This window comes from Notolabrus celidotus, chromosome 3, assembly GCF_009762535.1.
Source record: "Notolabrus celidotus isolate fNotCel1 chromosome 3, fNotCel1.pri, whole genome shotgun sequence".
In the NCBI taxonomy this organism is placed as follows: Eukaryota; Metazoa; Chordata; class Actinopteri; order Labriformes; family Labridae; genus Notolabrus; species Notolabrus celidotus.
The window spans coordinates 22,258,697-22,271,253 of NC_048274.1; the positions used below are offsets into that span (position 1 = coordinate 22,258,697).

At 39.5% G+C, this 12,557-nt stretch overlaps 1 protein-coding gene across 2 annotated transcripts in view; it reads right to left on the minus strand.

Moving 5' to 3' along the window:
* Nucleotides 1-386: 386 nt before the first annotated feature.
* Nucleotides 387-12,557, minus strand: part of spon1a (spondin 1a) — a 149,353-nt gene continuing 137,182 nt past the window's right edge. For both annotated transcript variants that reach the window (XM_034680712.1, XM_034680711.1), the window contains 8 exons: nucleotides 12,202-12,342; nucleotides 9,633-9,708; nucleotides 9,253-9,435; nucleotides 4,419-4,589; nucleotides 4,128-4,295; nucleotides 3,474-3,638; nucleotides 2,040-2,306; nucleotides 387-1,279 (listed from right to left, as the gene is read on the minus strand). In XM_034680712.1, the coding sequence (XP_034536603.1) occupies nucleotides 1,116-1,279; nucleotides 2,040-2,306; nucleotides 3,474-3,638; nucleotides 4,128-4,295; nucleotides 4,419-4,589; nucleotides 9,253-9,435; nucleotides 9,633-9,708; nucleotides 12,202-12,342 (1,335 nt within the window). In that variant the 3' untranslated portion in view covers nucleotides 387-1,115. The remainder of the gene's footprint in view (nucleotides 1,280-2,039; nucleotides 2,307-3,473; nucleotides 3,639-4,127; nucleotides 4,296-4,418; nucleotides 4,590-9,252; nucleotides 9,436-9,632; nucleotides 9,709-12,201; nucleotides 12,343-12,557) is intronic.

Genomic DNA, 12,557 nt, shown 5'->3' on the forward strand with positions numbered 1-12,557 from the left:
TTCTTCTCTTAGCTGTATCTTTAGTCCTTTAGAATTGCACTGGGATATATTCAGTTTGCCAATAAAGGGCTCTTTATCATCCTTATAGTTCTTTAAGTCTTAATTTTGTACCAAATCACATAGAAATGAATAAAGTAACCCTGTGTAATTTTTTTATTCAATTCGTCAGACTGCCCCCTTGTGGCTATTATGTGAGTAAAGATGAATGGTGGAATCAGGGATAAGTCAGCTGATACAGCATTCAAACATGCACCCTGAGGAACAACCAGCTTCCTTTCAAATGCAAATGTTTAAAGCTAGTTATCCCCACCTAGTGGCAGCAGAGGCGAAAAACATCATCCTACCATATAACACACTTTGCTTCAGAATAAAAAGACAGATCCAAGTTGTCACATTTACTTTTATTGTAAAGGTGATATTATTCCAAAATATTAATATGTTAAAGGAACAGAGATAAAGAAAAGGAGAGGAAAGAGATCTAGAAAACATCTACACAAGACTTTGGTAAGAACCTTAGGACACATTCTTATCAAAATATTCAACAGCAAAAAAATAACAAAATCTTCTAATAATGCTTAAAATCATAGAGATATCGGTCGTGGTGCATCTACATGTACAACAATATAGCTGGGTAAAAAGTCAAGTGGGCATCTTGTGTCCTAGAAACAACTGAACATTTGAAGGCATATAAAACACTGGAATGGCTGGGCACCTGTGCTTTAAAGTCTGGAATATACTGTACTACTTAAGGATACCACAAGATATAACAGTTCTTTTTATCTCATTATTAAATCAGTTTTATTTCATAATTATATTTCTCAAGATTTATTATAGCACAACATGTTTACAGTAACCTTGCAAAAGAGTTGTATGTGTATCAGAGCAAGTTTGAAAGCACAAAATAATCAGCTGAGTTTAAATCCAGAGTTTTCCTGTGAGATCTTTAGATCCAGCTCTGGATTTAAACCAATGCAGATTCAAGTATGTGCCATTTCAGCCCTAAACAGAGTGCATTGGATCATTGTGCAACAGTGTGCCATGCCCTGTCCTGTCCCCAGCCCCAGTGTCATCCCTCCCTCCCTCCCCATCAAACCGACCCGTTTTCCTACTCCTTCCTAGCAGGGTTGCACGTTACAAGCTCTGATCTCCTTCCTGTCCTTGCAGCTGGACAGCTGCGCAGTCTTAAACTTCTGCTTCACTGTCATGAGTCGCTCTTGGATACCGCCACCGCACTGCTTGGTACACTCTGTCCAACTTGACCAGGGCCTCATTTTACACCCTAAAGAAAGCAATAGAGAGGAAGAAGCTGTCAGAAAATGTAAGCGTCTCACAGAATTGTTGTTTAATTTATGATAAAATGAAAGGGGAAATGCCCCTGGAGATGTCCATAATCAGGATTTACATGCTACCCAGAGGCAACCCCCTAGGTGGTAAAAGTCCTGATGATGTAAACAGCTTTAAGGATTAAGGCATTGATAGTTTAATGCATTTACAATCAATATATTGTGTTTTTTTACAAGATGCATCTGGTTTCCCTAATGCCAAAGGGTTTGACTAATACCTGAAAAAAACATTACCATCTGATAAGTTCTCCTGCAATGGATAGTTCACTGCCCACTGCCACTGAAGTAGAACAGACTTTAGATATGACTTGGGAGATACTGTATTTATAGCCCTGGCATCTCATCGGATCAGTTATGGGGCAGATAGCTACAAGTAGGCTAGCAACACTCAAAGTCAATAAAACTGAACATTGCAAGTAAATGTAATTTCATAGGATGTTCGACACGCTAGCCGGCCGTGTCACTGACCCCAAATCCAAACCCAGATTTTCACAAATGATCGGCCATGGCGGCCACTGCCCAAAGTAGAACTGAGTTGACTTCTTATAGTTTCACAAGTGCTATGTAGAAGGTGTCTTTTGTCAGGAATACACTGACACCCAGCAGCCAGTCAGAATCAAGTTTTCACCCTGACCATGGTAGGATTTATTAGACATAAATTTTGTAGTTGTGAATAGAACAAGTGTGGTTACTAACCTGGATGCTCTGAGTTTGCCTCACTCCTGCTCTGTTTGCTCCTCCTCTTGTCACGCTGCTCCTTGCGCCGTTTCTTCTCGTCGCTGTTGGCCTGTCCTCTGTTACACTTCCTGATCTTACACTTCTTCCTCTGTATAGTTTCATGGCAGGGGTCTCCTCCAAACTGAGGCTCCAGCTTCACCATGCGTGTCCGGATTGTATGACCCTTTCCACAGGACTTGTTGCACTCTGACCACTCGGTCCACTCTGACATGATGCAGTCTATGGCTGAGGAGGCAGGGTGGGATGAAGAGGAAGAGGTTTAGAGGAAGGCAGAATGAAGCAGAAAACTAGTTTTTGATATTTCTCTCTTACCATATTGTTTTGTTTAGTGCAAGTCATATATTATAGTGTTTTATCTTTCTATTTTCCAAGCTGGTGTGATATGTTTTCACATTACCACATGGCTCTGATCTAGCATCCTTACTACTCTCATAAAATACTAAGCATGAATAAAATCTATTTGGTAAACTCCTTTTAATGCTTTAAACAAGAACATGTTTGCATATAAAAAAGCCCTTTGTGAGACACTACATTTTTTACTTAGATTTTATTTAATTTTTTTGTGCATTTTTGCCTTTATTTGACAGGACAGTTTTGTCAGCTGACATGAATGCAAAAAAGTGAGAGTAGGGGAAAACAAGCAGCAAAAAGTCATGGGTGGTAGTGTGATGAGGATTATTGTATGGCACGTGCTTTAAACTGCAAAGCTAAACCAGCACCTTTGGAGGGCTCACAGTAAGTAGTACACACCCGCAACATAAGCACGTTTTAAGTATAGTCTAATTTGGCAACAGCTCCTATTGCACAATTTATTGTTTTTAAAGCAAGATAACATAGCAACACTTTCAATTCCAAAGAGTGTGTTATCTTATCCTGCTGTCAGAATTTTATTTTTTTTACATCCTTTAATGCATATTTTTTCATACAAAGGAAAATGACTATGGAAGGTATCCAAACTGCTACTAGCTAGCTGTTTTAACCCAACACTAAAATCTTAAGAAATTCAAAAGACACAAAATGAAAAAGTGCTGACCCATGTTTTTCGATAGGAAGATGACTTGATGTTGTTTTTGATATTAAAGCCTCAAGTAAGTTTTTCATGAAAGTATTCAACCCTCAAAACTATCTTGACAATTTCTCAGAGGCCTAACAGTTAATAATCTTAAAGGTTTTGCTTATTTGAATTATATTTTTTAATCCTCTCTGAAACCTTTCAAGTTTGTAAGGTCATTTAAAGCAGGAGTTTTGATCCCAGCACAAATTTTATCAGCATATACAGTTAATATATTAGACATTATTTTTCATATTCACCAGCAGTCAGAGAATCAGTTTGTCATTTCCATAAATAACACGTGCAGTTTGTGCGTGTGGATTGAGATCTGTATAACTTACGGCACTCTGGCAGCATGCACTTCTCCACCTGTTCTAGCTCTTCTGTACACTCTCCAAGCTCTACAGGGGACTTGAGCGTGCGCTGTCGTGTCCTCATACCCTTCCCACAAGTCACGCTGCAGTCACTCCAGTCAGACCACGGGGTCAGCATGCAAGGAATGGTATCTGTCATAACAGTCAATGAGGGATACATATTTTAATATCACATGTATACATGTCAGGGATATTTCAAGTCAAATTACTTATTGTTAGGGAAAAAATCAGAAATGGTCACATGAAAATTACAGCTTGACTTAAATGGACAGACAGTTATTCAGAAGTTTTAGTTGTTCTTATTGCTTTGCTTTGCTTTGCTTTGCTTTGCTTTGCTTTGTGTGTGTGTGTGTGTGTGTGTGTGTGTGTGTGTGTGTGTGTATGTGTGTGTGTGTGTGTGTGTGTGTGTGTGTGTGTGTGTGTGTGTGTGTGTGTGTGTGTGTGTGTGCAGGGGGGTCAGAAAAATATAGTTAAGAAAACTTGTGCAAGATAATAAACCTATCAGAGCTAATTTCACAGATCTACATTCGAGCTACCATCCTTTTTTTGTCTGGAGCCCTAATGAGACAACATGTCGTAGGCGTCAGGGAAAGTTGTTGTCCAGACAGTGCTGCTACTTACGACATTCTGGCATCATGCACTTCTCCACTTCTAGCACCTCTGCTCCACAAATGGAGCCATCTGCAGGAGGCATCTTCACCATGCGCTCTCTCCTCTTCATGCCGAGGCCACAAGTTGCACTGCAGACATCCCATTCACCCCACTCTGTAACAAGGCAACTGCTGGGAGCTGAGTCCAAGAGGGAGAAACAATGAGAAGCTAAACTACAGTGGGGTGTACAATAGATCTACAGTGTGAGCTGACAGGTCATGGGATCCAGAGGCGAATCTGGTAAAAGAGTAAAAAACTCACAGCACTCTTCGTTGACCACACAGTTTTCTGTCTCCTCTGTAGGCAGCGTGCAGATTGAGCCGTCGTCAGGAAACTGTTTCACATAGCGCTCCCGAGAACGCGTACCCATCCCACAGGTCAGACTGCACGGAGACCAGGTGATCCACTCTGACATCATACAGGTGGAAGCATCTGAGGAGTCAAAGGACAAAGAAGAAGATGTTAGCAGGTGTAACGCCCTTTTCTGTTCTATACTTTGTTCAGTTGTCACTTTTCAGGGCTAATAACAGCCTGATAAATACTTTATAGCTGTTTGATTCTTCTTGTAACTTTATAGTGGATAGCATGTGCCATTAGACATTATTGTGGAGGTCTTGACTGAATTTACAGGGATTAGAATGAAACACCTATACCGTCCTGGTTTTGTGGCCTGACTCTTTAAATACAGTGTAGAGAATAAAGTGTAAATGCCTCCATGAGGATAAGAAGTTTGTCATTGAAATGTTTACAATGGTTTGTTTTTCTCAACCTAAGTCCTGATAAAAAAAAGTAAAGTAAGTACACAAAAACTACTGCCAGACTGATAGTTGGCAGTATAACTTTGTAATGAAACACCACTGAAGAGTGGTGCGAGTGGCCTAATGGTCTACACGCACCCCATACACAGAGGCTATAGTCCTCGCCGCAGAGGTCTCTGGTTTGACTCACCGCCTTGACCCTTTGCTGCATGTCTCCCCCCACGCTATACTCCCCAGTGTCTCTCTTCAGCTGCCCTATCAATAAAAGGCAAAAATGCCTACATAACTTTAAGAAGAAGAAAAACACTCAAAGTGGAGAACTGCTCATAAAACTGTTCTTCAACAGAGTGAGGACAAACAAGAAGGCTTTAGCGAACACACACTAACCGTTAACATTAATGAACTCAATAGAGCTGGCAGTACAAACAGCTCAGTGGTCCGTCTGTTGTTATTTTCCTCTACATTACTCCCAAACTTTCAGAAGTTTGAATCTTCAGTTACCCAAAACGCTGTTTCCATGTATAAGCAACAATACTGTTTTCCATTGGAATTGTTTCTGTGTATATAGAAATGTGAGTGTCATATTTTGGTTCTAAGTCCTGTTTACAATGAAAGACTTCCATGTTTAATGGTGCTGTTCTCGTGTATACAAGGCCTTAAGATGGATCATATTACTTGTCTGAATTTTTTAGTCATGCCGGTCTTGCCCCCCGAGTGGGTTGCTGACATGCTATCAGACAGAGCCATCAGCTTGTTTGCAACTTCTCACTGTGTCACAAAGTGAGAGACATAACAGAGACCTAAAGAGGCTTCCTATGGGAGCAGTCCCATCCATATGTCAGGAGAGAAAATCAAGCTTCTAAGCTGCTGCTGGAAAACTCACCAGGCAGCATCACCCAATCTTCTTGTTTTATTGTGATTTACAAGATAAATAACAAGTCTTTCTTTATGTCATTGTGTGACGTGTGTGTAATCGATGTACTGTATATAAAGAGCTCTTTAAATTAGCCATGAAACTCTGTCATGGTGTTTGCACATCTCTTGTCAGAAAAGCTCGATAAAACTAAACTAATTCAAGTTTAATTCATACTGTTGAGTGAAACTTATCATAATTGCTAATTTTGAGTACTCTGATCTGTCACATTATTTTGTAATCTTCATCATATCAATTAATGCAACATATGCTCACCAAAACAAGCAGGGGTTCAGTTCATGTTGGCTCATTATAATGTCTAAGACAAAATTCACACTAAACAGCTAATTAGTCTCTTGTCAAAATAAATTGTAGTCATTTGTTGTCAAAGGACAGAGACATAGAGGAAAGTCCTAGATGTAGAGGATCATCTTCTCTCATTTGTGCATGTCATTGTAGATTAGTGAACACATGCAACTCTAATGGATTTCACTGACAGTTCTGCTTTCCTTTTCTGTCTGCAATGAGTGTGAGAAGGCAGCAGCTCCATCAGTAGGAATGATGTTCCTCATTTATGTAGACACCAGAGTTAACATATGCAGGAATTAAAGCTGAAAGGAGCTGCCGCAGCTGCTGTGCAACGCCACCAGGAGTTAGGCTCAGAGGTTTGTCACTGTAAAGGATAAGTACCTTATTCCAGTGGTGGAAATGGAAGGTTTAAGGCATTAGCACAATGAAATACTACAATCCCAGTATTTAAAGCCAAGTATTACAGACAGAGGGCATTTAAAGTCTGAGAGCCAAATTAAGCTTTTACACAGCACCCACATCCCAAATTATTAAATCAATAATTTTACATTGAATGATGTTAGTTCTCTTAATACAACAAAACTGAATGAATAATTCAAACCACATTTTTTGGCATTAATCAAACTATAAACCTCAGTTTATGGGATGCATAGTACATAGTGAAGGGATAAACACATTGAAATGCATGTTGACATACATCTTTTAAAAGTACTGCTGATGCCATGACAATGCCATGAATGTGCCAGATATCAAATAGTGCTGTATGGCTTGTGTGTCTCTACACTTGGTTTATTTGATATTGCATCTGCTCATCCTGTTTTTAATGGGTTTTTTTTAAGTGAGAGGTTGTGTTGCTGTGTACTAGCTTTAATTTTAGGGTGTTTGCATTCACATCATATGGACCATGAATCAATCATAGCTTTGTTTTTGACTTTTTAAAGTCACTCTCAGATGTTATTTCCAGGCCATTGATGTGTGTAGGCAGTCAGCCCAGCAGAGGCCAGGGATGAACGTGTGTTCTTGGCGCCCACTAGTTGAAGCAGGAGGAACGGTCAGCATATGTTGTGGGAGTAAATAAGATGTAGTTCATACATTAAATTCAATGACTTGACAATTTAGGAAAAATAATCTATTTGATTTCATTTTGTTAGATTATCTTTACCTTATCTTATTTTAAAGTTTAGGATTCTACTTTCTTTTCTCTATTGGTATGACCTGATGTATATTTTCCTGTAGAATTTGTGGTATTTTCTCCCTCCTATAGTACTTTTCCATCTATTTTAAAAATGTATTTTATCTATATATATTTTTTTAAAACAACAATTAATATTTGCTTATTACCTGGCTGTGTTAAATACTTGATTCTGATCAGTCAGAGCCCTGTAACAACAGTAACTAATTCTCAATCTGTCACATTTCACCTCTGCCTGTTGTTATCGTGGCAAAATAAGTGAGTTTCCATCAGCGTCAAAATGGTAAACATCAGTGTCAGTCTCAGGTGGGTCTTGAGAGTAGAGAAATAATAACAGATACCAGGCATACATGTGAGAGCAGCCTGAGGAGCTACTGGACCTCAAGCATCCCTGACAGGAACAAGTGGAGCAAGATGCTGTCCTGCAACCTAGGCAACAGCAGCAGAGCTGGTGAGTACATCTTTATGTTGCTGATTGCTACAAAGTAGCTTAAACCATAAGTGGTAATGATTTGCCTCAATCATGTTTAAAGGTGAGTCAGCTGCAAGCCTCTGAGAAGAGGGAGAGCTGAATGAGGACAGAAATGCCAACATGAATGATCCTACAGAAATCCTGTTCACCTGGTCTGACGTCCCCTTAAATGAGAACATTCATTGAAGGCAACTCTTTCAGAAGACCTCAAGACTTTGAGTCATGTCAAGCTCATTCTGTCTGGGTTCTAATTATCATAATCACTGTTTACTATACATAATCCCTGACATAGTCCACAGTTGAAAAATGATCAGGAGTTCATCTGTGATTTTATGTTTCAAAGACCAAATGTTTAGACTAAATGTTCAACACAGAGTGACTGACTCATTCTCATTCTCATTCGAATCAAACCTGCTGCTTCTGGGACAAAAAAGAAAAAGAGACATAAAGACATTAAATAAGAAGAGACAAGATGAAAAAAGTACATGAAAAAAAAAACCTTGAACAACTACCATATGTTGCTTAAAGCTAGGGTTGGTAGTCATGGAAAACTAGCATTAATTTGAATGTAACATTTCCTCATGACTCCGTCTAACCCCTCCCCCCTCCCCTCGGAGCTCCTCCAAAATGACGCCCCCCCCTCACATGCATGAGCGCTGCTGATTCGCGACCATATGATCATGACATATGCAAAACCGGTCCTCAGCACATCATTTGTGTTTTGCACTACACCAACTCATGTCTCACTCAGCGGTAAGAAAACACCAAAACATTATCATAGTGAAAGTTAAAAACATAAACAAACATGAAATGTACACGCAGGAGTCGGGCAGAACGGCAGGACAGGATTTGATTGGTTTCATAATTTGGCTTCTGATGGCAGGGATTGGTTGGTGTTTTCCCAGGTTTACTCCGGCTGTAGATAGCAATACATACACATTATGTATTGATTGCCATCGAGACAGAAAGATCATTTTAACCAGTATAACAAAAAGTGTATCTAAATCTAACTACCAACCCCAGCTTTGAGTGAATTAGTTTTTATCATCTTCCAAAATGTATTGAATGGCCTCGTGGCATTTTATTTGAATAGGTATAAAATTTAAAAGGCTGCTGTAAGAACAAATTGCTCTTGTTGCCTCTTCTTTCTGTTGCTCTCATTTTACTGTTGCTGTAGGACTGTCCCTTTGATATTAACAATGGTCTTTAGCAGCAATAAAAGCTGCTTTTTAATAAATGCTGCTTTTAAAACCTGTCCTTACTTTGTAGAGAGCTTCAAAACATCACGCTCATAAAATAAATCATCCGAAAATCTTAACAAAAGAGCTCATAAATGTGGGAGCTTAACCTTTAAAAATAAAAACTCCAATTAATTTACACCGATCTACCTGGACTCTTTTTTAAGAATCCCCTCAAACACATTAACCTTCAGTCTTAATGTAGATACTTACCCTCATCGCTGCACCCAGGCCCCATGCAGGGCTCAAAATCCTGGGTGTGCGGGCAGGGCACACTAAGGTCCAACTGGGCCTTCAGCATCCTCTGCCTCATCCGCTTGCCCTTTTCACAAGTGGCCGAGCTGCAGGCGGACCATGGAGACCAATTGGAGTAGATACACGTCTCAGGAGTATCATCTGTGGGATTGAAAAGGGCGCACTGATACTATAATAGCCCACCACTTTTAACAATGCTTTCAATCTTGTACAAAAGAGAGAGAAAGAGAGGGAGGCATGGAGAGAGACAGATAGAGATAGAGAGAGAGAAAGAGAGAGAGATAGAGATAGAGAGAGAGAGAGAGAGAGAGAGAGAGAAATGGGAGCAGGGTCCAGACCTTCCTCTTTCTCCTCCTGGGCAATATCTGCTACAATGTCATCCACATTGTCTGGCACAATGTTACACTGTTCACCCTGTGTGGACACACGCACGCACGTGCACACACACACACACACACACACACACACACACACACACACACACACACACACACACACACACACACACACACGGAGTAATGTTGAAACTCTCTATCACTATGTACAATTTAAGTTATATCTGTGTACCCGCATAATACCTAGAGTGGATCATGAGTAATCCCCCCAGCTGCCTCTAGATGCCACTGAAGCACTGATAACTTTTACTACCTTCCTGGTCTGCAGCCAGAGTTTCCAGGCAATGTATTTCACCACCCATCAAATTATAATAAGGAAAAGTTTATAGTTCATAGAGGGTGACTTTTAATACCTATCATAAATGTTTTAATTGAAATTTTTATGCTTTCTGTCATTTTATTGGCCGAGGCTTCTTTTGGCGTTGCATCACAACACATTTGAGGTGTTAATATGATTTACTATTTCTTGGATGTGTTTTCTTGGACACATACGTGTGATGGATTACCATGACAAAGTGCCAGGCAATTACTTTCACAGGTTCAATCATTCATTTATTCATTAAAGACATATAACATTTGAATTGTTTGCCAAAATATGTTTGATATTTAATATTGAATGACATAAGTAACTATCGCTAAACTTAAGTTTTATAACATTAGGTATTAAGCTTGTATTCCATTTTTTCCAATTGTCCCAATGATTTGTTTTCACCTTGGGAAAGACATTCGACCTCACGCACAACAAATTGCAAAAACTACATCCAGCACTGATCAATTGCTGTATCGATGGACAGGATTAAACTCTGCATCGCATCTGCTAAGCAGTGATAAAGAAAAAGGACAGGTCTCTCTGTCCTCTCTGTGTCTGCTTTTGAAACTTTTAAAAATATCTTTACTCCACAACTATAGCCGATAGTCATGATGTTACTTTTATGACATTAAGATATGTTGTCATTTGTCTGATTTATGACTGTAGGGTGAAAGAAGGATGTCACTGTAAAGGAGATAAAAACTGGGAAGACTGGGGGACAACCTCAAAAGTGAAAAAGTTATCATGACACTGACTTTGGAAGGAAATAAATAATGCGCAGAGAAGTAAGCAAAGAAACATTGATTTTTCAGGCTGATAGTCAAAAATACTTTGTTTGTGTTACTGCTAGGCCCACTGCAGTCAAATACTGTATGGAACAATGATAACTAAGGTACTTTTTTTTTTCTTAACTGTGAGCTTAGAATTATTTTCCTATTTAATTAGGATGATGAAATTGAAGACTAAGCATGCATTTTTGCCCCTAGTTGGGCCTTTACATGTTGCATCGTTATGGATTTCAATCACAAACACTATATGAAAGTTTTAATTCCTTTATCTATCTAAAGCTCCTGTCAGGAACTTTCTGTTTGTGTTGATTTTGGCACCCCCCTGTGGACAAAGTGATACTACTTATCTCCTTGCTAATCTTGTTCTGTACAAATGTAAATATTGTTTTCCGACAAAGAATCTCCTCCTGATTCCTTTAAAAAGTCAAAGTAATCACTAGTAACTATTTGCTTTTTTTCCATCAATCATCTAGTGTGACTAGCGTGACAGCTACACCCAAAAATCCCAGTACAGAAATGTCAGCCTTGTTGCTGCTGATGGTCTTGTTTGCTCTTGTAGCTCTTAAAAAGGCATCATTTACTGCGCTTAGATGGACTTGAGTCCAGGTTTTAGTGAAACCCATTTATTTTTATCCCTGTATACATGATTAATACTAGTGTCCTGGTTTCTGATTACTACATCTTATCTGTTCAGGCACCTGTGATGTTTATTTTTAGCAGCACAACCAAAGCAGTTTCAATAGCTGAGAAAAACAAGACCACTGTGGCTTAGTGCAGGCTTAGCACTATTAAATGCCGACATTGTAGATATGGTGCATCCACCTCATCTCCAGCAACAGGAGAGGAGAGAAATGGTAAACATGTCCTCAACTCTGACTAGTGTTAGCCTGTCACTTCCACCACATAGGACAAGGGAGAAATTGATGTGAATGTATGCAGCTGTAAGTAACACAAAGATGGAGTAAAGTGCGCTTGTTGCCACCACCATGTTTGTTTTGATGATACATCACTTGGCTGAAGCTGCTACTTGCAGATAGTCAGCTGCTGTCAGAAACCTGAGTTAGATGTACACATGCCACAGTATTCCATTTTCTTTCGGAGCCCACCAGTCAGCAAAATTTAGTATCTGAAGATAATGGAGGTATATCCTAGTTTAATCAGGATATGATGCTTACATGCACAAACACAGAAACAGGATACTTAAAAAACCCAATCAAAACCAGGATACTTAAGTCCATGTAAACGCAGTCACTGTATATTTAAGTCCATTTCATAACCAAAAAAAAAACTCCTAACAGGAACTTCTATGCCATCATGCTGTGGTTCCCTGCATAATTGTCATTATTGTACACAGTTTACAAAGAGTATCTGTACCTACTACAGCAAGAAATAACTGGTATTAAAAAACACAAACCTTTCTGGCAATGCGTTCTATCACCAACCTGGCCACAGGAGTGATAGCACCCCCTTCAGGGTCATAGAAAGGACTCTGGGGATGATCCAGACTGGTCAGGGGCCTGATCTTTTCAGCGGGTGAACTGGGCTTGTTGGGTGACTACACAAAACACAGAGAGATAGAAAGAGAAGATGAAAAGTAAAGCACACATGCTTCAGAATCTGCAGGATATCAAAATGAACACACTCAAGATTTGTGAAAAACACTCTTGTGAAAGTCCAATGGGCACAAAGTCACTCAAAGTTAAACGAGTCACAAAGTCAGAGAGCAGCTGTGGAGGAGTGCAGCAGTTTATATTGGAGATGCTCTTATTA